The sequence below is a fragment of the Aptenodytes forsteri genome, unplaced genomic scaffold (assembly GCF_000699145.1).
Source record: "Aptenodytes forsteri isolate BGI_AS27 unplaced genomic scaffold, ASM69914v1 Scaffold208, whole genome shotgun sequence".
NCBI lineage: Eukaryota > Metazoa > Chordata > Aves > Sphenisciformes > Spheniscidae > Aptenodytes > Aptenodytes forsteri.
Window position 1 is genome coordinate 4,680,409 of NW_008794963.1, and position 26,487 is coordinate 4,706,895.

Below are 26,487 nucleotides of genomic sequence, written 5' to 3' on the forward strand. Positions count from 1 at the left end.
CAGCTCCTTGTGCACCTCCAGCCTTCTCAGTCGGTAGAGCATGGGAAGCTGAAAAGTCCTTGACTAGTGTAAGCACTACTTAGCAACAACTAAAACATCGGTGTGTTATCAACATTATTCTCATCCTAAATCCAAAACACAGCACTGTACCAGCTACTAGGAAGAAGATTAACTCTATCCCAGCCGAAACCAGGACAGAAGGGTAGGAATATTACTGTGGTATTGCAATTCTGAGTGTTTGTCCACAGGCATTAAAAGTTAATTCGTTAAAATAATTCAACACTGAGAAGTTTTGAAGAAATCTAAAACTCTATAATGACACTAAGAGCAAAAAGAATAAATATAGTGTGACTTTGAAACATAGCTACAAACACAATAATGCAGTATTTCATCTTGCTGCTGTTGTGCACAGCACCATGGTAGAGTTAGCAACACAGAACCAAGAAAGATGTTTTCTGGGTCATCAAGCCCAGCCTCCTCCCATCAGGGCAATGCTGATTACTGTCTCCATCTTACTAACAAATCAAGCTTTTAAAAGCAGCTGTCATGAGCACCAAGGCTGTCCTCGAACCTCCCTCTCTTTTTCTCTTCAGCTTTCTAGCCTTACATTTTACTCATAGAGCAACTCAGTTTTGACCCATAGTTTCTATAGACCTTTTCCTCTATTAACTGTTTCTCTCCTGAGGTGTCTGGGTAGAGCAATCATGTTCCTTTTGCTCTCCTTCACTTGGTCCTCAACTCTGCACAGATCCGAGTGTGAGTTAATACAGTTTTAACATAATAACTGGAAATGTGTGCCATATTCCAGATGAAGCCCCACTGGTGCCTTATACAAGTCAATTAATATTTGTCCCTCGCTTTTGGAAATATCTCAGCTGATGCCTCTCAGGATGGCATTTGTTTTTTCCAGGCATCATCATACTGCCTCATAATTTTCCAGCTGACATTTACATATCTTCACCATTTCCAATTAAATATGCAGCTTATAGACAAATGTGTTGCTATCTTTATGTATATGACGTGTGCTTTTTGATGTTAAATCAATCCCTTTTCCTCAGACTCAAGTCTTTGAAATTAAATCAGCACTCCTCATTCATATTGCTATGCTACTCTCTTATACACGTCACTGGCATCAGAGTTTTGCTGGCAGTCATCAGATACTTTTTTCTTCCCTTTTTTTTTTTCCCCCTCTATCCTGACCTAAAAATATTTCAGTGACTGTAGTTGGTTTTTTCAATCTTCAGGTATCATTGTGACTTGACAGATGTAGTAAAAATCCATGTTTCAGACTCTGTGGTTCCACATGTTAATTCTTCCAGAATTCTTTGGTGATTATTTATGTTCCCTTGCCCTCCCCAGCTTGAACCACTGAGCTCCCTGAATTTTCCTTTTTAACCTTCATTCCTGTTAATTAATCAGCCTGCTGTTGCCTCCATGTGCATTATAGTCCTTACTGAGTAACAAGGAAGAATACTTACAGAGCTTTTTCTAGCTGTGCCTAGATTTACTTGCATCTACATTCACTTTCACGCTATTACCAAAAATAAAAAAGGCCTAACACACACTCCTTTAAAATCTACGCTTTTATTAAAATTTGTTTTCTATTTTCTTTAGAAATGTCTCTAATAACATTCTCTCCAGTTCAGTGATGCATCCAGCAATAATCCAAGTGGGTTATTTACAGACTTAAAATTAGGGATGTGATTCAACTGAAGCTACTATGTATTTATTGGATTTGGGTTTTCAAAATCACAACAGTTCTCTAAATAGCATATTCCATGAAAGAAAAGATCATATAATTACAAGTACTTGTCCCTGGATTTTTATTCATGTGTTGGCCCACCACAAGGCATTGTGTTGCCTATCATCAATTTTACTCTGCATTTTTGATCATTTAAATATGACAATAAGTGGGTAATTAATAAATTGATATTTTGTTATGTAATAAAATTAAAAGAGCTAGTTCAAGCAAAAAAAATTTTAATGATGATTAGAATGTCCTTGATACCATGATGTGATGACATCTGATGGATTTTTTTGGCTGCATAATACAAATAATGATTATTTGAATTGTCTTCATTATTCTTGGGTACTGTGGAACAAGTAGCTATTTCTGTACCTAGTAAGAGAAAGTTTGAAATGTTATACTGCAATGAAGTTCTAAAAACATTTTAATTTAAGTCAAAACAGCACAGAATCCGGGTAATGGTTGCAATTCTGATTTTCTATATGACAGCTTACTTTAGTTTAGTTAGTTTTGCACTTTTAGCCTGTACAGTAAGTCTCATTATGTTTGGAATCAAGCATAAAGTAATTATGCCTTCTCCCTTTTATCACAGATTCCTTGCAGCTTGGAGTACTGGGATGAGCTTCAGAAATCATTTGTTGCATTCCGGGAATTCAGTCTATCAGAAAGCAAAGTCTGTGAACTACAGCTGCCCAGTATCAACTTTGTGAATGATCAGAAAGAGCTCATAGCCTCCGATCTTTGGAGGATTGTCCTGAACAGCAGTCAGAATGTGGCTGATGACCAAAGGTAATTTTGAAGGAGGAGGGAAAAACAGAAATCTAATGCTACACTCTTGAGAGGTCTTTTTCAAGAGACTTAGGAAATAAGATACTGTTTTCACATGCGGTAAGAGTAGCTGGTCTTAAATGAGCTTCAAACTGTAGTTCACCTTCATGCAAGGGCATGGAGTGTGCACAAAAAGAGCTCTCTTTTAGATTTATAGGCAGCCTGGCAGCATCATATTCATCAATTTTCTGAACACAAGGATTACTGAAAAGTGAAGACGAACAGGCCATATCCTGAAACCTCTTAGCTGCACAAGGCAGTAAAATTAGCTCATTAACAAAAGAAGGCTGAGGCGCAATCCATTGTGTAACGTAGTAGTAAACCTTCTTCCATGCACCCCCCATACATCACCTTTATTCTGTCCTCGGTGCAAGTCAATGACTAAAGCAAGCCAAGTGTCTATTTTAAATATATTAAACAAAACTTTAGTACTTGAAGAGCATTACAGTATTATTCACACAGCTTGCTTACTGTGCTAACAGTAAAAAAATTTAATCAGTGTTTTCAAACACTGGGGATCCATTTTTCATTATGTTTGCAGCTGGAAACAATGTACTGTGACAGATATTCACTCTATTTACATTCATTCAGTTTTGGTTAATATGTAGGGTAAGAAGAAATGAGTACAAGTTCTCTCCACAAACAGCAGTGGAATTGCTTTCAAAGACCTTCTTAACATTTTATAGTTAGACCGGAAAACCAAGAATGACCCTGTTGGATCATTGCTATTTGCTGATTGTTGCTGCCTGTGTGTGAACACATGCTTGAATGAGTGTGTAGCATCACATATATGTTACGTGAAGCTACAGAATTCAGAGAAATCAGGAAATACGAACATGGCTAACAAAATCAATGAAGAAAATTAAACATCTGGTTTCCATTAATAGTATCAGGTTGGAAATGATTTCTTGATGTTAATTGTGAAAGAATGCATTTTCATCATTGAGAAGTTAAGTGTTTTAGACAAGGTTAATTCCTCTGAATGTGGGACCTTGGCAAAATTGCCTTCCTGGTCAGCTTAACACCACAGAAATGTGAACTCGGTGGGAACTGAAAATGAAGTAGTGAAATTTAGTAGATTTTTTTCATCAAGGCATTTGGCACTGTAATCATGTTTATTGTTTTCTGCTCAAATAGGGTTCCTCACTATATTCAGTGTTTCATTTAGGGAGCTCTGATAAGCTAATGAGTTGTAATTGTTCAGGAAAAGGCTAGGGTTAAAATGAAATACAAATAAGTAAAAAAAAAAAAAAAAAACCACAAAACAGGAATCTATACTGCAGTGCCAGTATCAACAACATAGCCATTCACTTCAAGAGTGTGAACTTGTACGCTGTATTTTTCTGTTCATGGACTGTGATTAACATCAGAAACGTTTTACAGCACAGCATGAATTCACCTGCCTAGAAGGTCTAAACTCATGAGTTTTCAGCTGGGAGGCAGCAGGCCTGCTCCGCAATAGTGACCATCCTCAGTGGTATCAGTGTGTCAAGTTATAAAGGGGTAGAAATATCCTAATGGCCTTGATGTACCAGAAGACTCCAAGGAAGACAACTGCTCTGTCCACGGCAATGGTATTAGAAGCACTATGTCTTCTAGATTGTGTGTGTACACATGAAGCTAAAGCAGAAACTACAACTGAAAGAACAGGAATTAAACTGAAGCATTAGCAGTTCACTGAATAGGGATAGCAGGAAAGGAAAGAAGGCAGCAAAAAGCACGTGCCACACTACTGTAGCATTTGAAGGTCAATAAACAGAAGAGAAAGAGCGGAGTCAAGGGAAGGTGTTATGAACTGCCTGCTCCTTAGGCACGTGCATGGAGACTGCAAGGTCAGTAGTCCTGATACTTTTGGTGGCCTGAGGAATTTAAAATAGTTTCAAGAGGTGTAGTTTACACCTACATGAACTAACAGTAGACTGGAAAGTTAGTTAAAGATTCGTGTAGGTCAGGGTGAACTCCATCCAGAAGTCAGAAACCTGAGGGATACATGAGGAAAACCTCTGATTTCAATCAGAAAAGAGAAAAGATTGTATTCCCTGCCTCAGCCGCAGTTTCAGATAGAAACTCAAACTGATCTCTCTTTACACTAGCTTCAAACAAAGCTGTACTGCAAGCTTTTTTAAGGATGACTGCAGGAAGGACTGGTGTGGAAGAAGTAGGCCTGACCAGCCTGGAGTGATCCTTCTCAGAGAAGCTTAACGGGTCAGAAAAAGAGCAGCTGTTCCTCAGAGATGAGGTTTTGACCTATGGTGTTTGAGGCATACTATCTCTTTCTTGGAGACAGAGCAAATCATGCCAGTCACATGTCGCTGACCTGGAGGTTTGGAGACAGTTCACAAGCACTGAAATACATATAGTTACAGCTACAGAACAAGGTTAAGGTAACGGTTAAGCCCTAAATGATCATGGTATGTTAAAGGGAAGCCTTGTTTAGGAGGTGGTGACAGATACTGTTGACCTACAGAGAACACCAACCTTTCTAGACCCCTAGTAGTGTAGGAAGTCCATGTTGGCAGGAACTTTGCTGAAACTGTGGCTCTATCTTCATCAAACAAACATATTGCTACCAGTATGGGTATTTTCTTGTGACCAAGCACCCTAAAATGTATTCTGGATTCTACTTGACCAAAAGATCCCAAACTTTTTTGGTTTTGAGAGACTGCCCCATGTCATGGTAAATTTCAATGTTAGGCTTGTTCCTAAAGCAAGTGTTGAACATGAGATCTTAGACTTGTGAGAAGAGCCACAAGGAGTTGTGCTTAAATCCACTGCCAAGCGTTAGACCAGGGAACTTCAAGGCTGAGGGTATCTGCGAATGAGAGCGAGAAGTGAAGACTGTATAAAAGTTGAATCTCTGTTTTCGTGGAGACTCATGATGATTTGACATTAATTGCATGCTGTAACTGTGTGATTGATTAACAAATTTAATTCACTATTAATTGTAAAGTATAAAAATGCTTAGTCTTGTTGAAGTTTATTTTCTTAGTTTGATCTTGTATTTTGGGTCAGACTCTTAACAGCTGCCATGTGCATGCAGCTGCTGCTCAATGATAATATTTTTTCCTTCAAATTCTGCAGGGTCTTTTTTTTTTGTGGTAACCTCTATGATATGCTAATTATTAATACCAGAGAGCTGATCCCTTGTGTTTTAAGTACTTTATTACTGATTCCTAACATCAGTTATAAAGTATAAAACTTATGTGGCTTGTGTGACAGGAAAACAACAACGTTTGTGAGAAGATGTGGATCCAGCTGATAGGTTGAGCAGTAGCTGGCAGGCTGAAGTATATCAACCAGTAATGAATATGGGAATATGGAAAGATGTCATGATCCAAATCCTGTGGTATGCAAGCTCTTTCTGAGATTGATCAGGAAGTAATTCGAAGTATAAAAATCAAGGAGCTATCTGGTTAGGGACATAGTATATATGTGTATATTGTTTATTTTTAAGAATTTTGTAGGCCATTCATTATTCAATGAATGAATAAGGTTTGAATGAACATTTATGAATGTTTATTCAATGAATGAACAAATCTGAAGTCCTAAGTTAAATAATTCAGCATCCCCTTGAGGATTTAGTATCGTGTCTATGGAAGGAATCATATATGGCATAAATGACTGTTTATGGAAGACCTTAAAATAGGGGATTAAAAGGAAATTATCATAGAATAAATTATTTTTTTAGGCTGCATTTTCATGTTGCAGGACTAGGAAATTATAATCAAAATTACTTTTATTTAAAGCTCTGGGTGGTGAGACACTAAAGCCCCTCCCTGGTTTGCTTGGGATGGGGTTATCATTCTCTGTTTAAATGGGTTATGTTACAAGATGTTTTATATATTTGTGCATCTCCTGTGTAATGTAAACAGTATTTTTATAATTCCTGACATACTAATGTGAAATAGTAATTGAAAATACCTTAAGATACAAACCATGAAACAAGTACAAAAACTTTTAAATAAGCCTTAAATTGCTACTTTTTAAAAATTAAAGTGAGGAATCGTGATCATGTTTCTTGCTAATTGTTTTAGCTTTTATTCAAAGTAGATGATGTACTGGATTTTGACCTCTAACAATTTGGGTTCAGACCAGTATTTGAGTCATAAATTAAATGAGTCAAGTGGTCTCTTTCTTCTTCCCAGTGGATATTTTCCCATGTTGTGGTTTGATCAGAAATGGCAGTTTTGGTTTAAATATTCCACTCTTAAAATAACAAGAATAATGCAGGTCACTATTAAGTCATTGTTCCCAGTTGCCATATATTTAACTTGAACTGCTTTGCATGATGTGAAACTATCATACTTTATAATATATAATTACTTCAAATGTAGGTATTTTCCATTTTAAAAATTCTGATATTTCACAGGATTAAAAAAAAAAAAGACGACATTTCTGGTATTAAAGTCAGGTCAGTTTTACTTAGAATTTCCTCTGGTTTTGCTACACCATCCCTCAGCATGTTGTGCCAAACACAAAGCAGTAGAAGCTAGTTATTCCTTTTCTCCCCAGCTGAAAAGTTGTGGACAGTCCACACTGCATTTTGTAGCTCCAAAGCAGCCAAGAGAATGTGGGATTTTTTGATATTGTATTCATTTGATGCACAAATTTTGATCTACCTCTATGATATTAGTGCTGCTACTATTGTTCACCAAGACTTAATAGAAAATTTCCTGGGTTTTCCGCTAACACTGCTTTATTTTCTGTTTGTGCACAGCATGTGATGAAGGACTGTGTCTTTGATTTCTGTGCTCTATGCAAGGTAAAAGGAGAAAGTAGCAGTGCTAAAGGTCTGACGGAAGTCTACCTAGGCAAAAAGTTTAAATGGGATTTAATTTAAAACTGGATTGTCATGGTAGTGATTGTAAGGACTACAGTCCCCCTTTAAAAACTGCTCACCTGATATTATGATCTCTTATTACAGTACTTTTTTAAGGCAATACTATAGTAATTTGGATGCTGCTCTTAGTATATTTTGTACTGTAACTGGTTTATACTGTTACTGTATTTTTATTTTCATAACAACATGGGGGCTATAATTCTGATATGGTTTCTGGTTGAGTAAAAATCAAATGGACCCCTTCACAGATAAAACAATAACACTTGAACAAAGTCTGGTCAGACAGGAAAACAGTGATGAAAGAATCCTCATTGCATTTCTTTTCAGATGATTTCTAGAAGGTGATCTTCTCTCTGTAGAGTGACTTTCCTTTCTAAAATGTGGTTTAGCCCACATTGTCATGTTCCTCTCAGTCCTCCACTGCCAGCGCTTGTCCCTCCCTACCACAGGAGAGGATGCAAGGCCAGTTCTGTCCCAGGGAGCGACATTGTTCCACCCTCATTTGCTGTTTCTCTCCGGTTAGTTTTTTAAGCATGTGGTTGGACTCTGAAGTTTGTTAGGGAATCATTTCAGTTGTGGGCCTTTTTGGTTTCTCAGGTGACTCTCCATGAAGAAATAAAAAGCAGTTTGGAATCGTTTTGTTCCCAACATTTTGAATTCCAGAATATTACTTCTGCTTGGTCTGCTGCTTGCGGGGCAGAAAAATCAGAGCAAAGTAGGGCTAAATGCTGTAAATTATTTCCCTGGTGTGAAGCTCCTGCCACATTTCCTCCTGCATCAAGCATGTCATGTTGCCGTGTAATCACTGTGGTTATGAATGAGAAATGACAAATGTCCCATCACACTAAAATGCTCGATAAATAAAAAGCAGGTATATAAAATTTGACTAAACAAGAATTTGGAGGGGTTGGTTTGTTTTTTATTTTATGAAAATATCCATCTCCAAAAAAACATATGCAGGGAAATAAAAATGCTGAGTCACTGATAGGTGACTCAGGGAATAGGTTTCTGAGGAAAAGAAATCTATAATTTCAGAATAAACCTCAAATTTCAGAAATAAATGTCCTTCCTTTTTACTGCAGTTAGTGTTATAGCTGTTTGTGCAAATTAAGTCTTAATTCAGAATATCAAAGTGTAATTATTCTTTTTAAGGTTCCTCATAGTTTGGTTAACATTTGTTTGCACCCCTCTACCCTTTTTCTATTTTCATCCCATATGTCCCTGAACTTCTGTTTCTAATCAAAATGCAATGAGCAAAAATTCTTGAAATGTTGACAGTTATTCGGAAAGAACTAACCAGTTCCACAGATTCAAAATTATGTAATGGTCTAAATCAGCATATGAATTTTGGTGGCTTTTGGATTTGTTTCCATGCTTTGTTCCAAATATCTAAGGAATATCCATGATAGGCAAAGAAAAGCAACCCATTTCTCTGGCTCTAGTCCACTCCCATAGATGTTTTATCACATGAACACAAAGAATAATTTTATTTCCAAAGAGGCCAGTTCTCAAAAGGCCTACAACACCATTTTTGAAATGTAAACAGGCAATTTGAAGCAGCACAGGAAAGCAGCTAAAAATCTGATTACGTGATCTATCTTTCATCCTTCACAGACCTAATCCGTTCTTGATATCCTGTCTTGATTCTTTGATAATTAGCTAATTTTAGTTGGATTTTACTGCTACACAACTATTTTGATTTATGTCCACAAATCTAAAGTTGCGTTTATGCTTCATAAATAAATACCATACTAGCCAGTTACAGTAACACAAAATAATACTGGTAAATTTACCTATCCATGGAATTCTACGCATTTGCAGCTGAACATTTTGAGTACCTACTACATTTGTGCATAATTTTGCAGAAAAATACATGGTGTGATGAAAAATTTGGTCCTAAAAGCATAAGACGTTGCTTTGAAAGCCAATGTTTGAATTTAAACTTGTGTTTGAACTTAAAATATCTTTAAAATGTCGATGGAAATCTATTCACAGTGCTTTATAAAAGCTAATTACTTTCTGACAAAAATAGTAAGTTGGCCTTAGTTAATCCTTCGTTAAATTTTATTTTAAAAATAAAAGCAGTATTGGGTTGAGGACGTGGACTTAGTTTTCTTGAATCAAGTCTATGCTTTTAAACTAAAACTCTTCAGTGCCAAACTGCAAAGGGAGTGAGAATAAGGAACATTAAGGATAGATTTGGCTTAAATTAGAAAGTTTATTTGTACTTCAGTGGTGTCTTAGCAACCTATAGAATTGTGAAGCAGTGTTAGTTTCTCTCAAGAGACTGAAAGATAATGCTTGGAAATTCATGGCGTCAGGAGCACGGCTAGGAAAAAAAAAAACAACAGTGGGGTGGCATTTTAAATGTATAGTTAATATGTTGTAATAGGTGCTAGTAAAAGGCTCCAGGCTGAGCTTATAACACTCAGAGATTCTTTTTAAATGATGACTGTAGAATGCGAAGGGCAGAGGAAAGAAAGCTTACAGGGACAGGGTTTATGCGTAGAAGTAGTTTGATGGTTGTGCGTTGGTTTCCTTAAAATAAAATTTAAAAAATCATTCTCTTGACCAGATTAACTTTCAGCTCATTCTTATAGCTTTAATAATGGTAATGTACTCTGTTTAGCTATTTCAACAATTAAAGATACCTGGTATATTTTGTTTTTATTTTCTGTAAATATGCTTTGCTTCTGTAATTCAAGTGTTACAGTTTGTGAATTGAAAGTGCAGTGTGATAAAAGCATTGTTGGATTGCAGTCTTGTCTGCTATGTTCTGCTTGGGAAAAAGTACATACAGTAACATTAGCAGTTAAAAGAAAATGATGACATTGGCTGTGTCCGAAAACCAACATGGCACATGGTCAAGTTTTACTGTAAAGCGATAAAATCCTGGAAGTGCTGGACTACCTCTTTGTTATCTACCTTCCGCAGCTCAGAAAGTGAATCTGGCTCACAAAGTGCATGCGATCAGCTTGTAACCCCCACGGCATTAGCAGCCTGTACCAGGGTTGACTCCTGTTTTACTCCTTGGTTTGTGCCATCACTAAGTGTGTTGATCCAATTTACTTATTTGGAAGTCCACCTCTGCCATCATCTTGATCACCTAGGCACAGGTATGTACTCCTTTATGTAGAATAATAAAAGCATATAGTTCATACGTGCTGCTTAATTGCTGTTTTGCTGTCTGTAGTCCCCATTTTCTCATTTCAACAGGCATTCTTGAAATAAATTATCACCAACAGCCACCAGTGGTACTGACTTCAGGGTAAAAATGATGACTTCTGTGCATTGGGAAGTACATACGGTAGGCAGTGGGGCTGGCTGATCAGCCCCCTTCCTCCCTCCGGAATGGGTAACTGTAGAAGCCATCCGGTTTTCGTAGTCTGATTAGTGACAGCAGGTGCCACTTCAGTTTTGAGCCATCTTAGTGAATGAATTTGATCTTTTAAATTTTCCAGTGTATTAACAGTACTATTAAAATATCTGAAGATTTTGCAACCCCCTTAGTAAGAATTCCTTGGAAGAGCTCTGAGAACTGCAGATTTAACTGTTATTTCAATTATGATCACTTTTGGAGCTACATCTGGTTCTGTTCAGTGTTCTCTGTCATTGCATTAATGGCAAATACATTCCAAGAGATCTTTAGATTATTGTCTGATTTTCAAATGCCAGGAATGCTTTCCATGGAAGATGAGCAAATATCTTAGAAAATTTTGACAGGGACAGCTTTCTTCATGAGTAGTTTTTGTGTTTCTGCAAGTATTATAATATATTCATTATCGAATCGTACCAAGACTGACACTCAACGTCTAGCAAATAATTTCTTGTCTATCGGCTACCTCTATCGGTACATAATCTTCCTCACTATTACACTCCAATTCCAGATGCTCGATCTTTAAAATTACACGTACTGGAAAAAGCAAAAATCAATTTAAAATCAAATCCAGCTGTTTCATTTTTCAAGAGCGACTGAGTTCATGCTGATGCTGCTGTTGTTCTTGTTATAGCACCTAAAGACCTTAAGTTTTGGGGCTCCATTGTGCTATGTTGTACACGAAGGGAGCACAAAACTTATTGTATCCATTATGCTTTTGTAGAATAATAGGGCTTGATCCTGGAAAGTGATGAGTGTTTTGGTTCCAAATCTGTAGAGCACTTGAGTGTATGCTAATTTTAAGCATGTGAGTAGTTCCAGCAACATAAATAATAACATCAATGGAAATACTCGCATGCTTAATGTTATACAAGTGGTGTACATGCCTTGCAGTGTCTGCTGCCACAGTGCTCGGCACTTTGCAGGACTGAGACTTCAGTGAACGTGATAAAATCTTTTTTTATGATATATTTCTCATGCTTTAGTCTCAGGATACTACTTTGTTTAATTTCTAGTATTATGGGGTAGTATGTGGCATCTCAGTGGGTTTGTGGTCTTGAACTCTCTGTAATTGCAGCAAAGACAATTTTCATTGTGGAGCCTGTTAGCCTGCACAGTCACATGTCAGCAAATATTATATTGCTAATTTTTATTGCATTCATAATGTGCTACGTGTGGAATATCATATACATCTACTGTAGCAAAAATTCTCACAGAAATATGGTCTCTGCTCCAAATAGGTGGCAATCTGAAGTATTGTGCAGTGTGTAGATAAAGCAGTTTGGCTGGCTGGTCTATTTACCATTAAAAGATTTTGGTTTGCAGATACTTTTTGTTTGCAGCTGCTATTAATTACAGTTCTATTTTACATCTAATAAACAGTGTGAACAGGATTAATTTCAGATTTCAGAAATGTCAACTCTTTTATGAATTTTACTTGTTTTCATCATATGTACAAGCAGTTAAAGCACAATTTACAAAAACGTACAGAATGTGGCAATGCTGATGTTCTAGGCTTGTTTGTTGTTTTACTTTTCAGCACCACCAAAGTTTCTTCAGCCATTTTTATCTGATAAGAACATGCCATCTGAACTAGAATACATGATAATTTCCTTTGATGAGCCTCATGTATATCTTCGTCAGTGGAGCGATGAGTCGATGTTCCAGGAGATCCAGTTTTCAACTCAAGCCGACTGTAAACTTTTGGAGTGCCGAAACGTGACTATGCAGAGTGTTGTGAAACTTTTCAAAATCTGGGGGCAGATTGCTATTTCCAGCAGCACAGTAGGAAGGCTATTGGACTGCACAATAATGGTGGACCCCATTTTTATCAACTTTGGCCAATATGCACTTCATTCTCTAAATACAGCAATTCAAGCTTGGCAGCAGGTATGCAAATACAATAGTGAGAAAATATGTAGCTTTTGTGATTAATTTAATAGCAAATTAGAATACCAACTGTGTTGATTAAAAATATTCCAAGATGTAAAAGCTTTAATTTGCACTAAAAGTGTTTTTTACTAATAAGCATTAATTCCGTGATAACAATGAAAATTAGGAGACAATGAGTGCTATACGTAAAGGTAAATGTAGCCAGAACTGCTTGAGTTTCAGTGAAACTACATGGATTTATATCAGAATAATCAGAATCTTGGTCTTGAAATGCATAATATTCCGTTAATTTATGAAAAGATGTGATGCATGATATGTAAGCACAGCTCAGTCTGAGCGGTAGAGCATATTGTTTCCAGCTACTACTTCTATCCTTATTGAAGTTCAACACTAGTTTCACATTACATTCTGAGCAAGTAGCATTAATGGCTGAAGCCAGTCCCAGCGTAAGGAACCTTGCTTCTGCAATGACCCCTCGAAGGCCTGTAATTCCCTTACTCCACTATAGCCTTGAAATCAAATCATTCTCTTCATCTGCCTGAAGACCTATGTGGAGCCTGGGAATTAATTACCTATCATGGCACTACAATAACAAAGCCCCCAAAAAAGGATAAAACATCTGTTTTATATCAAAAAATTCTTTTTTAAGGGCATTCCATGGTTTTCTTGTTGCAAAAGGACATTCATAAAACAAGATCTAGTGTGATTTAAATCTTTACAGCTGGCTCAAATATCAATGTGAACAAAAATCTTTGTAGCTCCAATTTCTGGTTTTTGTCATATTTTGAACAATGCTTTTAATAAAAAACAAACATAGAAAGTATAAGAGAGTCCTTGACAGGCTGTTTAAACCTAGTACTAGTCCCTCATCTAAGACATGTGTGGCAACACTACTGCAATGGCCTTCAGAAAGGTCAGTTTCCTCTTAGGATGGAAAAGAAAAAGATCTCTACATAGCTACACATATAAATAAAATATGGTGCATAAATATTTAAATGTTTTAAACCACATCATAGTGTGAATGACTGACTGACTACTCTGTGCCTTGAAAAAATGGCCTTCAGAAAGGTCAGTTTCCTCTTAGGATGGAAAAGAAAAAGATCTCTCAGACATAGCTACACATATAAATAAAATATGGTGCATAAATATTTAAATGTTTTAAACCACATCACAGTGTGAATGACTGACTGACTACTCTGTGCCTTGAAGGAATATTCTGAGTTGAAAAAATGGAATTGTATATTTGATTAAGTAGAGCCATATGTCGCATAGTATATTGCTGACAGGTACATTCTATGAATAGTTGGTACTGATTTATACATGGATTTGGCAATGTTAACATGAGCCACGGGAGGATATACTTCTGTAATTGTTGCTGTAATTTTCTCGTTTCCTCTCATGTCAAGGGTACTTGCCACCATATTCTGATGTGGTGGGTATCTAGCCCTGAGTATTCGAGATTAAAAACTTGCATCGCTTTGAAATTAGGGAACAGTTAACACACAAGTGGATTCAAAACAGCTTATTAAATTAATTGTTACCAAGATGTTTCGTATGTGGCTTTACCTCCAGATTGGAGAGGTGGCACGCACTGCACGGGGAGGGAATGAATTTCACAATGATAAGCATTGCTTGATGTTTGCTGTTCACACAAAATACAATATAAATGCTGCCAACTAGAAGCATGAATTTAATAAGGAAAAGGTTATTTGAATTCTCCACATATTTTTTACTGGATTAATACCTGAAACAAGTGATGTTGTAGTCAGTGGACAGACAGATGAAGCATGAAACAATCTGGCCCTGCACCTTTAGGTCAAGAGTTCAGGATTAACAGAAGCCTCTGTCAGTGTCTTTGTTTCCTAGATATGGACTGATTTTTTCTTTTTGTTTAAGTAATGATGAACATTTTGAAAGTAGATTAAGCCTAAAAAACACCAGGCGTACAATTTGCTTTATACTTCTAAGTCACATGCTGAAAATCTGAGAGGATTAGCACTTTTTAAAAAGTTTCCCCTTTTGACATATTTCACTGTCTGATCTGAAATCCCTGTTTAAATACGAGCAGTAACAGGCTAATGCCCATCTAAATGCAAAACTAAAGTAATGGTTTTAATAGTCAAATAACTGGACAGGGAACTTCAAGATTGTTATTAATTTAGTTTTATTATTTAATAATAACATACAGAGTATCAAGTGAGATAGAAAATGCATGTCTCCTGTGAATATACATGGCTGGTTGGTTTTTTCCCCTTTATTTGGGCATTTAAGCCTTCACAAATTGTTTTATAGCATTAGTGCTTTGTGATATCTAGAGACACGGGGTCAGCTGAGAAAACAGCTCCCCAGGTATGGTACTGAGTGAGTATTCCTGGGAAAAAAAACTATTCCTTTGTGGTCTTGCACTGCAAATGTTTTCCTAAACCCCTCAGAAGTTATAAAAGCTCCTGTTTTAAACCTGGTTTAAACCATTAGAACTTCTTTTCCTTGAGGTCCACGTGGTGCTTAACCTTTCTGTTGGCAGTTGCATAAGTTTTCTTAATGAGCTGGGATCAGTCAGAATGACATCTCTGATCACAGTAGTTTCCCCATCTTTCTAACATAAGCACAAAGAACAAAGGAAAAGAGTACAGAAAACTTGCATGTAGCTTCAATTTAATTTTCTAGCTGATAATGTCAGGATACTGCCATGAGAATGAAGTTTAAACAATCAGAAGGAAAATGTTCTTTTCTCTCAGAGGAACTTTGAGGGAGATAAGAAATTGTTAAAGACTTGCTGTTCAAAAAACATCACTAGATACTAGAGAGATAGAGGGTGTGTGTACGTGTGCGTGTGTGAGAGAGAGAAGGCTTGCACAGGTCTTCAGTAGCTTGTGAAGCACGCAGAAAATAACTTTGTGTATATAAAGAGGCCTAGGCTTTTATGGTTTTTCTTTTCCAGATCCAGAAATGCTTTGAAATAGCTATGAGCTGAGACGTGAGCAGAAAGTCCTGAGACAGGGAAAGCCTGGTGACTAGTATTATATGGGATGTTTTTCCCCTCTCTGAATAGAATTCACAAAATATTTGAAAGCCCAATAAAGGAGAGACACTTTCCAGGCCTCTCTGAGAGAAAAGAACAGCTGAAAAATGATCTAAAGAAGGGCAGGAAATTGTCCCCCAGGAACTGACCCTAATCTGTATCTGATTCAGGCTGTTGATCTTTTGCTGATTCTTTTGATTTGCTGTTTTAATTCAGAGAGGGAATTTTTTTCCTAATCCACACTTAGGTGTTTTCAGCTCCTGGAGTCATCATTCAGCCCTTCAGTATCATTGCCACACAAATGGCCCAGTTCTATTTGTTTTTATTATGTCTGGTTTCTCTACACTCTCTTTTATCAATCAAGATTTCCTCACTCCATCCTTTTGCTATTTGTTTTTTTTTTTTTGGTCCCTTTCTGTTTACCCTAGAAGCTTCTGCTGTCAGACTTCAGCAGCGAATTTGGGATCCAGTTCCCTGTGATGGGTGCAGGGAGCTGCTGTGGCTCCCCAAGGACTGAGAAGCATGGGAGGTACTCTGGGAAAAATCTCCTGCATTTACTGCAAGGAGAATAAGAGTTGCCTAGAACCCTGCCTGTACAGTGCATAGTTGCCATATTGAGCTAAAGCATCCCCAAACTTCCTTGATGATCCTTTCGTCAGCTGTTATTATCAAGACTTGAGGCATCAGTAGCTCTCTCTTAAGCCAGGCAGCATGGAGCAATGCCTTATTATACAAATCTTGGTGTTTCTTTGGTTAAAACTTTGGAACTGTTACAAAATTGAGCTTAAAATACCTCTTTTGCTTAACTTTGAGAAGCGTCGCTGTTAAAAGCAGTGGGTTCTAGTAGCGAATCTAGCATTTAAGACTGATGATTAATGGCAGACATTCATCAGCACCAAAATGTGTGCAAGTCTATTAATAATCCCTGATGGGATAACATTCCCCAGTACAATTTAGGAGTTCTATGCATGCCAGAAACTTGCTAGATTCTCTTTTCCCTCCGGAAAATGCAAGAACCTACAGTTTGGGTTAACTTACTTGAAACTAAGTTAGTCAGTCAGGTAAAAAGAAGGAAGTTCTTCGTCTTCTGATGTTATTCTTCCAGTCTGTGCATAATCAGCAAGAAAATGTATTGGAGTAAAAAAAAAATTTCTTAAATTCCCCTGGGGTTATATCTAGGTTTGACTATAACAACATGCTGAGCTCTGTGGATAGTAAATCCTCCCTTTTAAAAAGAACATTTTGCAAAGCTGTAACAGGAAAATATATATATTTGTGGTAGACTTATGGGTATGTGGGTATGGCAGCTTGACAGGAAAAAGTCATAGATCCACCACTAGAAAATGCCAAAATAAACTCTGCACTCTGAAGTGGCACTGTAAATGTCAGCCTTTAGCATACCCAGATCTGCTACTGAATGCGATACAGACATACTGCTCTGTAATGAGTTTTACTGCTTTGAAAAAAGACTTATGGATGTGGGTATGGCAGCTTGACAGTAAAAAGTCATAGATCCACCACTAGAAAATGCCAAAATAAACTCTGCACTCTGAAGTGGCACTGTAAATGTCAGCCTTTAGCATACCCAGATCTGCTACTGAATGCGATACAGACATACTGCTCTGTAATGAGTTTTACTGCTTTGAAAAAGTGAGATTTTGGTTATGCTTGCCTGACTCTTGTTTCACAGAAGATACCTGATCTTATGCAGAAGAATTCATGAGATTTGGAGAGAAGCTTTAATCTAAATATTCTCATGCTTAAATACGCCTAGGGTGAATAATTTTTTGCACAAACACTCCCAGCCAATCATTCTGACATTGTCACAAACGGATTCGCAACCTGCACCTTAGGTTCTTCTGAAGTTAATAACAGTAGTGAACATGCATTCAAGGATGCTAATTGGACATACCTTGTACACTTTGCTTTTCAGAAAATCTGTTCCACGTGTATCACCCAGCAATGTGCTACAAGCAATGTACCGAACTGTTTTTCATGGATAACTAAGGATCCACAGGGATCTATGAGGAAATATTTTTCTCTTTCTCTTGTTTGATCTCTGAATTTCTGCAGGCTTCCAGGCACATTGTTATCAAAGAACTAGAGACCCATATGATCATAGACAGAGGAGGTGCTAGCTTCATTATGTCTGTTTAAAAGGTCCTCTGAGAGAGCAAGGAGGGGAAAGAGAATCAGCTCTCAAAGACCATGGAGGTCCCGTAAGTTAGAGAAGATGTCACGGGAAGAAAGGATGAGAAAAGAGCAGCTGGGCTATATTGTGGAGAGAAGGGAACCAACCAACAATAAAGCATTGTCAAAAGTGTGTGCTAGGAAAGATGGGTCAAAAAGAGGTAATGAAAAGCACAAGAAGATGAATTCTTTGTGTTATACCCATTAAATTGCATGAAGACTATCCAACTGTTGTTTTCTTGGAGTAATTGTTACGGTTGCTAGATAGTTGCTTGTAAGTGGAAGGTGCCAGCCCAGTAGTGACTAGGACAGAAATATATGAGAGATGATCTCCAAATCAAATTGTCAGTCACACTTTGGCCTCTCCTGTATAGGGGATTATAGTTTGTGCCTTCAGGGATGGAAGAGCTGTAGCTCTGGTAATTTTTGACTATCATATAGTCCCATTGTGTCGAGTGACAAGCAGCAAGATGAAAAGCAGAAAGAGAGGGATGGAAGGATGCTGCAGGCAGGAGAAAAAGTATTGTAAAATCTAAAATGCTTTTAAAACCCGTGATAGTTTTTGATTTTTTCCTATTAGACTGTCAAATTCCATGATGCATATTCAAACTAGCCTCGTGGAGCTGTGAAAATACTCTCCCCGTGTCTCCTGCTTTTTCTTTAGTTATTTTTTTAAGTGTTGTGGTATCAGGAGAGAGAGGGTCTTCTGCTGCTGACCCACAGCAACATTTCAAAGTAGAAGCAGCAGCTGGGGAAGAGGGAGTGCAGCCTGTTGGCCTGAGAGATCTGTTGTCAAGCATGAAGAAACCTCTTCATGCCTCTCTGCTCAGCCTGTAGTGCCCCACCTGCCCTATGTGATGTGTCATTTCCAACTGAATTTAATTTTGTTGAAGTCTTTTATGTAAGTTAGGAAATCTAGGTTTTATTGTAGTTTTAAATCTTTAAGATTTGCATTACAGAAACATAAAGTAAAATATGGTGAGTCTTAGAATATATTTTGTGAACCCAAACACTAGTTTTTGCAGAGAGTACTATGAGACCAAAGCTAATGGCAAGAGATCTTGAAGCATTTCTGTGTTGTAACAGTCGCCACTGGGCAGACAGCTGCCAAATGTCTTGCAATTAATTTGATGCTTACTGGCTTTCATATCCCTTTCCTTTCAGAACCAATGCCCTGAGGCAGAGGAGTTGGTCTTCAGCCATTTTGTGATCTGTAATGACACACAAGAGACACTGCGGTTTGGCCAGGTGGATACTGATGAAAATATTTTGCTGGCTAGTCTCCACAGTCACCAGTACAGCTGGCGTTCTCACAAGTCCCCACAGGTATGTCAGAAATAGCCCTTCGAATGCAGCAATTGCTAAAGCTGACTGGTAGCTTTATGCATTGATTCTTCGGTTTTCTCTATGGTCTCGACTATCTCTAATGCTCCAGTTCTTTCAGGAGCCACACACTGAGGCTGCATCAGAGAGAAAAGGTAAACAAAGAGTGAGGAAAGCCAGACGTGTTTAGAAGTTACTTGAGGGTAGAACTGGATGTGCACGACCGCTTTCTGTAAAACTGAGCGGTTGTGGAAACTGAAGCTTCTGAAAAAAAGCAAAAGAAGATTGCTTGCCAGGTTTTTATAACTAAGTGACCAGTGTCTGTTTTCTGTGATGTACATTAGAAGTTTGGGGAATTTTTTTAATGAATTGTTCTTACCAGAAGCATCTGTTCACTGAAATTGTTTGCAGAACAGGGTCAAACTGGACAAATCTCTCAACTCAGCATGTGCTTACGTTAGAAAAGATTTGAAATTTTAGAAACACCCCACTTACAGAGTTTAAATAATGCAGTTTCTGTTTCTTGGGTGTTTTTTTAAGGATAAACACTGAAACTGAAATAAAATATTTTAAAGTTATCAACAGGAAATATTTCAATGAAACCATGTTGTTGGTTTTCTTGAGTGGTGCTGAAAATGAACTTTTCATCTTGATTCAAGATAGGGCAAGAATTTAAAAGAAGTGTTTATGAGACAGCAAAGCCATTCTTCTCTCTTTTTAATATATATACCCAGCTCCTGCTGAGTGGGAGACTGGAGACCTATGCCACCCCACTTGCTAAGCAGCAGTCCTGTGCTGAAGAGTTACTAAAATTTTTACAGATCCTAGGAGAAGTGTAGTGGATGGGGGTTCCTAGCTCCTCTAGAGCCCTGGAAAATACCAGCCTTAGCATGTGAGAAAGAAGGTGAAATTTGGATGGTAATTCTAAACAGGAGCTGTGCCCACTTTCACTGCTGACAAGTTTCAAGTTTCACTGGGAAGTAGAGATGGCAAATTTACTATGTTTTGCGTTCATATGTCAGTGGGTGGATATGCAAAACTACTGAATTTTACATGAATGCAGTAATCTGTGCAGAGCAAATTCAGCCAGAGTAAACAGTTGCAGTTGACACTGAAGTCAAGGCGTAAGTTAAGAGGAAGGCAGGCTAATAAAGGACCGTCTCACCCCAGCGACAGAGTTGTTGTTATAAATGGTGTGCACTGGTGTAGGAGTGCGCAGAGGGGGACCTTTGGAGGCTTAGAGACACTGGAGTACTGTATGTCCCTCGTCACCTTTTCAAAAAGGACATATGTTTTCTCATACAAGCAAAACGCCTGTGATGCCCCAGCCCATGGGTGAGCAACCCAAATGGGTGACTACGCTCTGTGCAATTGGGCAAGTGTCAGATTGCGAGACAGGATCCCCACTCATCAAGTGACAGTACTCGCACCTGGGTTATGATTGACGTAACTCCCTCTGGTTGTGTGAGGGAGAAAGAACAACCAGGCTTGTAGAAAGCTAGCTAAATGTGACCCATATTTCATAATCAATTATCACTTGCTTTTGTAGCAACCACCCAAAAAATCATTTAAACCTCTTCATAAACACATGGAAAAAGAAGGAAATGCTTAAAGCAATTATAAATAAAACCAGAACTAAGTAAGGCTTTCCTCTTAACAATTTTTCTTATCCATTTTCTGGTTACTTATATAAAATTATTCAGTTGAGAGAATCCTCTTTTTGACCATCATTCTAGATAGATCTGGTTATGGTGTATTTCTAATAATGGTGTACTTCCAATAATGGTGCAAACTGGAAAGAGTTTTGAAAATGAGGTTTATCTCAAGCAAAGTGAAAAGTAGAAGAGTTAAAATTGCAGCCTGTTACTCATAATTTCTGTCAGTTGCAGCCAAACTGCTGAAGATCACCAGCACAATATATGGCATTAGCCATGCAACACCTGGAGAACTTAAATATTAAAACATTTATCTTTATCTTGTCCTTTCAGTCACAGACTTGAGCTGTGCAAAACATTCTGTTTTCGTGGCCGCTATGTAAGTTTCTTATTAAATGAAACATAAAAGTGCAGGATGAAAGGTGGAGAAGTCCAGCAGAGAACCAAATCACACATAAGGGAGCGGGTGAGGTGACAGTAGGAACTTCAGATTCATTTTTCAGATATTCATTCTTCAGCTGAAAGTTGGTGATGTCAAAGGGTTTCCCCGTTCTGTTTTGCTCCGATCAGATTCAGATTCACTGAAGAATTGGGCTGATAAACAGTCAGGAGTGTCATGTTGGATTCCCATGTCCCAGGAGATGGTGAAGCTAACAGCTCACTCCTCCTGACTCAACCACATTGCTGGCCAGCAGGCTCTTCTAGTAGGGGGGCTATACCTCCCTTGTCCCAGCCTTTGGAATAATTTCAAGAACATTTCTGCTCTTTTAATGTTTTTCAACAGCCATCTCTTGCTGGGAAATTTAGAGACTAAAAAATAGCACTGAGGTAATTTCACTGAAAACATATGGAAGCACAGGCTTTCCACACACTGTTGAGATAGAAGCAAATTTTCTTTACAAAGGTCGGAGAATCTTGGCATCCATCTATAAGCCTTGTTCATTTGGTTAATGTTAAATACAAATCACTGTAAGTTTAGCATGCTTCAGAAAGGCAGTTCATCTAAACAGTCTAAACAGCACAATCCTTTGCCATTTTAGATCATACGAAATAAGTTTGTTTAAATATTATTACAAATGTTGTCATGTAAATTTTTTCAGTGATTAATACAAATCCTTGAAATGAAAATGACGACTCAATTAAGACATCAGGTTGTCCCTATTATGCTATGGCACTTTTCTAATTGTTTCCATGCAAAACTATCTAACAGCTTATTATCCAAAGGTCAGAATAATGCCCAAGCATGGACAAACCCTCCAAGTGTCATATTCATGGAATGCTAGATGACTTCATAGTTATGAAATTATTTCATTTCTCATGATAATTCCCAACTTGCCAAGTTAGTGAATTTTAAGAACTCTGAGAGCAGATTGTAAGATAAATGTGAAATAATCCATACTTCTGGAGTCAGGGACTTCCCTCCAGGCATTAGTTCATACTTGACTTACTTGACTTACTCTTGGGGATAAAATGAGTTAGGACAAGGTCTTAGATACCACATTCTCTTACTGGGAAAGAAAACCAACTTGCACAACTTTGGCTGGCTCATGTTTCTTGTTACACAGGCACTAAGAAGCAGCGGTTGCCATGAAATACTTTATTTAACCTCTGCAAAATGTTTTTTTAGTATGGCAAGGCAGTTCAGTTAAATGAAAATAAATAGTTTTAAAAGGATTGTATTTCTTTCACATTCACATCAATAAAATTCTCCGTTTTTCTTTTGCTAATTAAGCATAGTGAAAGATGCGGTAATTACCCATTTGAATTATTATATAATGCTTTATTTACATTTAGAATTGGTTTTAATATTAACGAAGCTACTATAGGCTATAATTAAAAATTGTTCAACTTTTTCATGTTATGAAAACAGCTATAGCATACCAAGGATTTGGATTTATCAGGTATTGATGGTGTCCCTCCAACTGTTTGGCTTAACTTAAAGCTCCTTCCTTCCTTCATTTTCTCCCAGCCCGGATCTTCTACATTTCAGGGAACCTAACCTTTCCCTTTTAACTTTCATTCTGATTCCTGCAAGTCTCGCTAGATTGGCTAATATTTCAGTAATAAGTCTGAGGTCCGATGCTCGCTCTTCTACTCTGCTCCATCCCCCATGTTTTCCTCAGATTTCATGAGGTTTTGACCTTCCGTAGGGATAAGATACCCCCAACTATATAGTCCCTTTCAGAGTTGGGGTAGGTCCAAAACTGATGATATTTGAGGCTTTAAGCAATTCTAGCAAAAGTTGCCAGACCTTGTAAGTTCCTTTTGCAGATTTTAATGAAAGTTAGAGGTCTGTTAGATATCATTAAAAGGGAAAAGAAGCTACATCACTCCTGTGCTCTACAAACAACACTGGTTCCTACGTTATTATTGGATCCAGTCTGCGCTCCTTATCTTGATCTTCAAGTTGCTTTGTGGGATGGGCCCCAGTTATGTCAAAAGTCATGTTTCTCTCCAAGACAGCTGTGTTTTTTAGGAGAAGAACTGGAGCATATGATACATAGGGTGAAACTCTGAAGTTAGAAGAGATCAGATCTTCCTAGCAATTTACTCAGAGTTAAGGAATTCTGTCTTGCAAGACAGTAGGCAGTCAGAGGGTCCCACTAGGGATCATAGCAAATGTAAAAACCAGCTATTCATGTGAGAGTCCCCTGAATGTATTCTGCAGAGATTGTTTGCTTGTGAATAAACAGCAAAAATCTTCTATAACATGCTAGTTATTACTAGTTATTTTCCCTATGCTCAAACTTCAGCAGAGTCCTCTGAAGAAGCAAAGAATAATGGATCTAAATTCATTATTTTGCTTTCTATGCAAAATATAATGTTGCATGGGGAAGTCTGCATTTAAAGTAGCAGCTCCCAAACCTTTCTCCAGAGTCTTCTCCCATATAATAACAGCCTTTTTTCACTTTTCACCATCCTTAACTTGAAGCAGCAGGTGTAGTGGGTAAAAATCAGTTCCTGTGCTGATTTGGGCAATGACTTCAATGAGAATGTGGCCAAGTTACTGGTTATAAACAAAATAGATTTATTTCTTATCAAAGAAGGTAAATACGCCTGAAACAGCTATGTGCCACTTTATTGCTACTTATATAGAATCTGAGGGAAAATATCTCTATCATTTGCTTTTCTGTTCTTCTGAACATACACTTATAAATTCTTGAATAGATATTAGTAGTGGTTAGTATATTGGTAATACCTTCACTGGAATCCATTTAAAGTTTTTCTTCCCTTATTTTAAATAGTGTGCCTGCAAAGCACAACTTCTGCTAGAATTTTATAAACATAATTTTTAAAGGCAGTTGTAGATTTGGAAGTAGCTTTAAGAACCTCCTCCTTGTTCTCCTACAAAAAAAGATTGAAGCCAAATTTTAATTTATGTTGCATCTCCAGCAGGATCATAATTCATTGTTATTTATTTCCAAGTTGCCATTCTTTCAGGTATTGGGTTATATAAAGTGTAAGATGATATACAGTACTCTGTGGGTTCCAACTTAGAAACTGTGACTTACATATCAGTTATTATTGGGATATTTTCCTGTTCTCTTGTTTAGGGGTGTTACAGATTCTCTGCACAACCTTTTGTACTCTACATAATCCTCCCCAGGTCATTTACAGAACATCATCAGGCAAAAAAAAAAAAGCTTTATGTTATTTTACACTGTTCAAGTAGTGAGAAATGTATTGTTGTTTTCCTTTGGGGACCTGCATTCTAAATCAGTAGTTATATTATATTATATATCATTGACTTTCTAGGTAATACCTGGGGCAGATAAGGACTGATATTACCCATGAATCACATGAACCCTCATAATTTGGTTACTGTTCCTTAACCAAAAGACTCTTCTTTTCCACAGTGTATAGAGCTAGTTTGTACCTGCGACATTCAGGCCTGCTTTTGCAGGTTGAGTTGAGGTTTTCAACACCTCCAGGAGCTCCTGAGGGTCAGAGTTTATCTGCCAAGTGTTACCTTTTTTCTACTAGTCAGCGTGGGGGTGATGGAAATTGCTTTCTCCCATGCTCCGTACTAGCCTTCTGTCTTGCAAGGGACAATGGTGTAGAACTGGTCAGACCTCCCAGGTCCCATGAGAAAATGAAGCCAAACTGAAATTCAAACTGTTTTGGTGGCTGCTGCAGCTGACAGTGTGAAGAATGAACATTTCATTCACTGTTTTCCCAAATACTAATTGGTTTTATTGTTGTAAGTCCTAATCCTAGTCAGGGCCCGCCTTGTATCCTGAAAACACAGCCAAAAAATACCGATCATCCTTCTTTAATTTTTCAATTAAAAACAGCTTTAGCTTCAAGTCTTAGAATTCAGCTGCCATCTCCAGGTCTCCATTTCCTCCGTGCTGCTGCATCATCATAGCTTTTATTTTACTATCTCATATCTTTTAAAACAACCAACTGCTTCCACACCATTAACCAGGTCCTCACTTGATTCCTCCCAGTCTCTCAGAGTTGAGAGCAATAACCCTTATTCTTCCCAAAAAGCATTTTCTAGTTTCACTTAGAAGACAGATATAATCTAACTACAGTGAAACCAAGTTAACTTTGGTGGATCTACAAGCAAAGCAGAAATCAAATTTGTATCACTAAGCATTTTGAGGGCACAAGCTTTAAATTACTTATACAGCTGGAAAATGCTGCCTTTTCTGGACAGGCTCCATTCTTAGTCTCATTTTTAATCCCCCATTTTAGTCTTCATGGCTTGTCATATGACACTTAGCTTTATTTACTCAGATCGTATCCTTCACTCACACATCTAGCTGAAAACCTAAATAAATTTTGAGGAGTGCATAGAAACATTCTGTGAAGAGACGTGATAAAGAATACAGCTTTTCTAGCCATTCGCTCTAGTAGGAGCAGCTTCATCTTAGTCTGCCTCCCTGAAGGCAATTTCTTTCCCTCTCAAAACAGAAATCCATAATGGCTCAGAATTACAAATCCAAACCCCAGCAAACTCTAGACAAAACAAAAAACTCTGTGTTATCTGTTGATATGTTTCCCTAACAGAAAATGCATAAATCAAATGGTTACACAAGTGAGTGCCTATCTTCACATATACAATAGATAGTCTGTTTTAAATTCTCTCTGAGCTATAAATTGCCACTTATCACTGGATTATATTTGTTAGAATGCTTTTGAGGTTCACTGAATATTTTTTGTACCTTTTTGCAATGACTTCTCTTTTCTCCTAATATATGTACCATACATAGCTATATTTGTTGATTTTTTTTTTTAAGCAGAGTGTCTGATAAATACTTAGAATTTACTTAAAGCTTGATAAATGGAAAGGAGTTACATGGCAATTACCATCAATCTGTAGTATTAGGTCAGTTTTATAACATTAGAGCTCTGCCTTCTTGAGTATCTAACACCATCTATTATGATGTCTTCTGCTAAAATAATGTTAACACCTGATTACTTAATTTTCTAAAATTACTTCAATTTTTATTTCCTGCCATATATCTCTGTATCACTTAGTGTCATTTGCTAATTACTTCTAGCCATGTTTTCCAGAAATCTCACATTTTAATAACTGATTCACCCAGAGATCCCTTTGTATTTTCATGGAATGCAGTTTCTTGGCTCAAAAATAAAAATTGAAGT

General features: G+C 37.5%; 1 protein-coding gene across 1 annotated transcript in view; it reads left to right on the forward strand.

Annotated features, from left to right (window-relative positions):
* Positions 1 to 26,487, forward strand: part of VPS13B (vacuolar protein sorting 13 homolog B) — a 512,636-nt gene that overhangs the window by 444,908 nt on the left and 41,241 nt on the right. Inside the window, 4 exon segments of the mRNA XM_009275488.2 lie at positions 2,340 to 2,536; positions 10,350 to 10,531; positions 12,332 to 12,681; positions 19,061 to 19,222. Coding sequence (XP_009273763.1) covers positions 2,340 to 2,536; positions 10,350 to 10,531; positions 12,332 to 12,681; positions 19,061 to 19,222 — 891 coding nt within the window.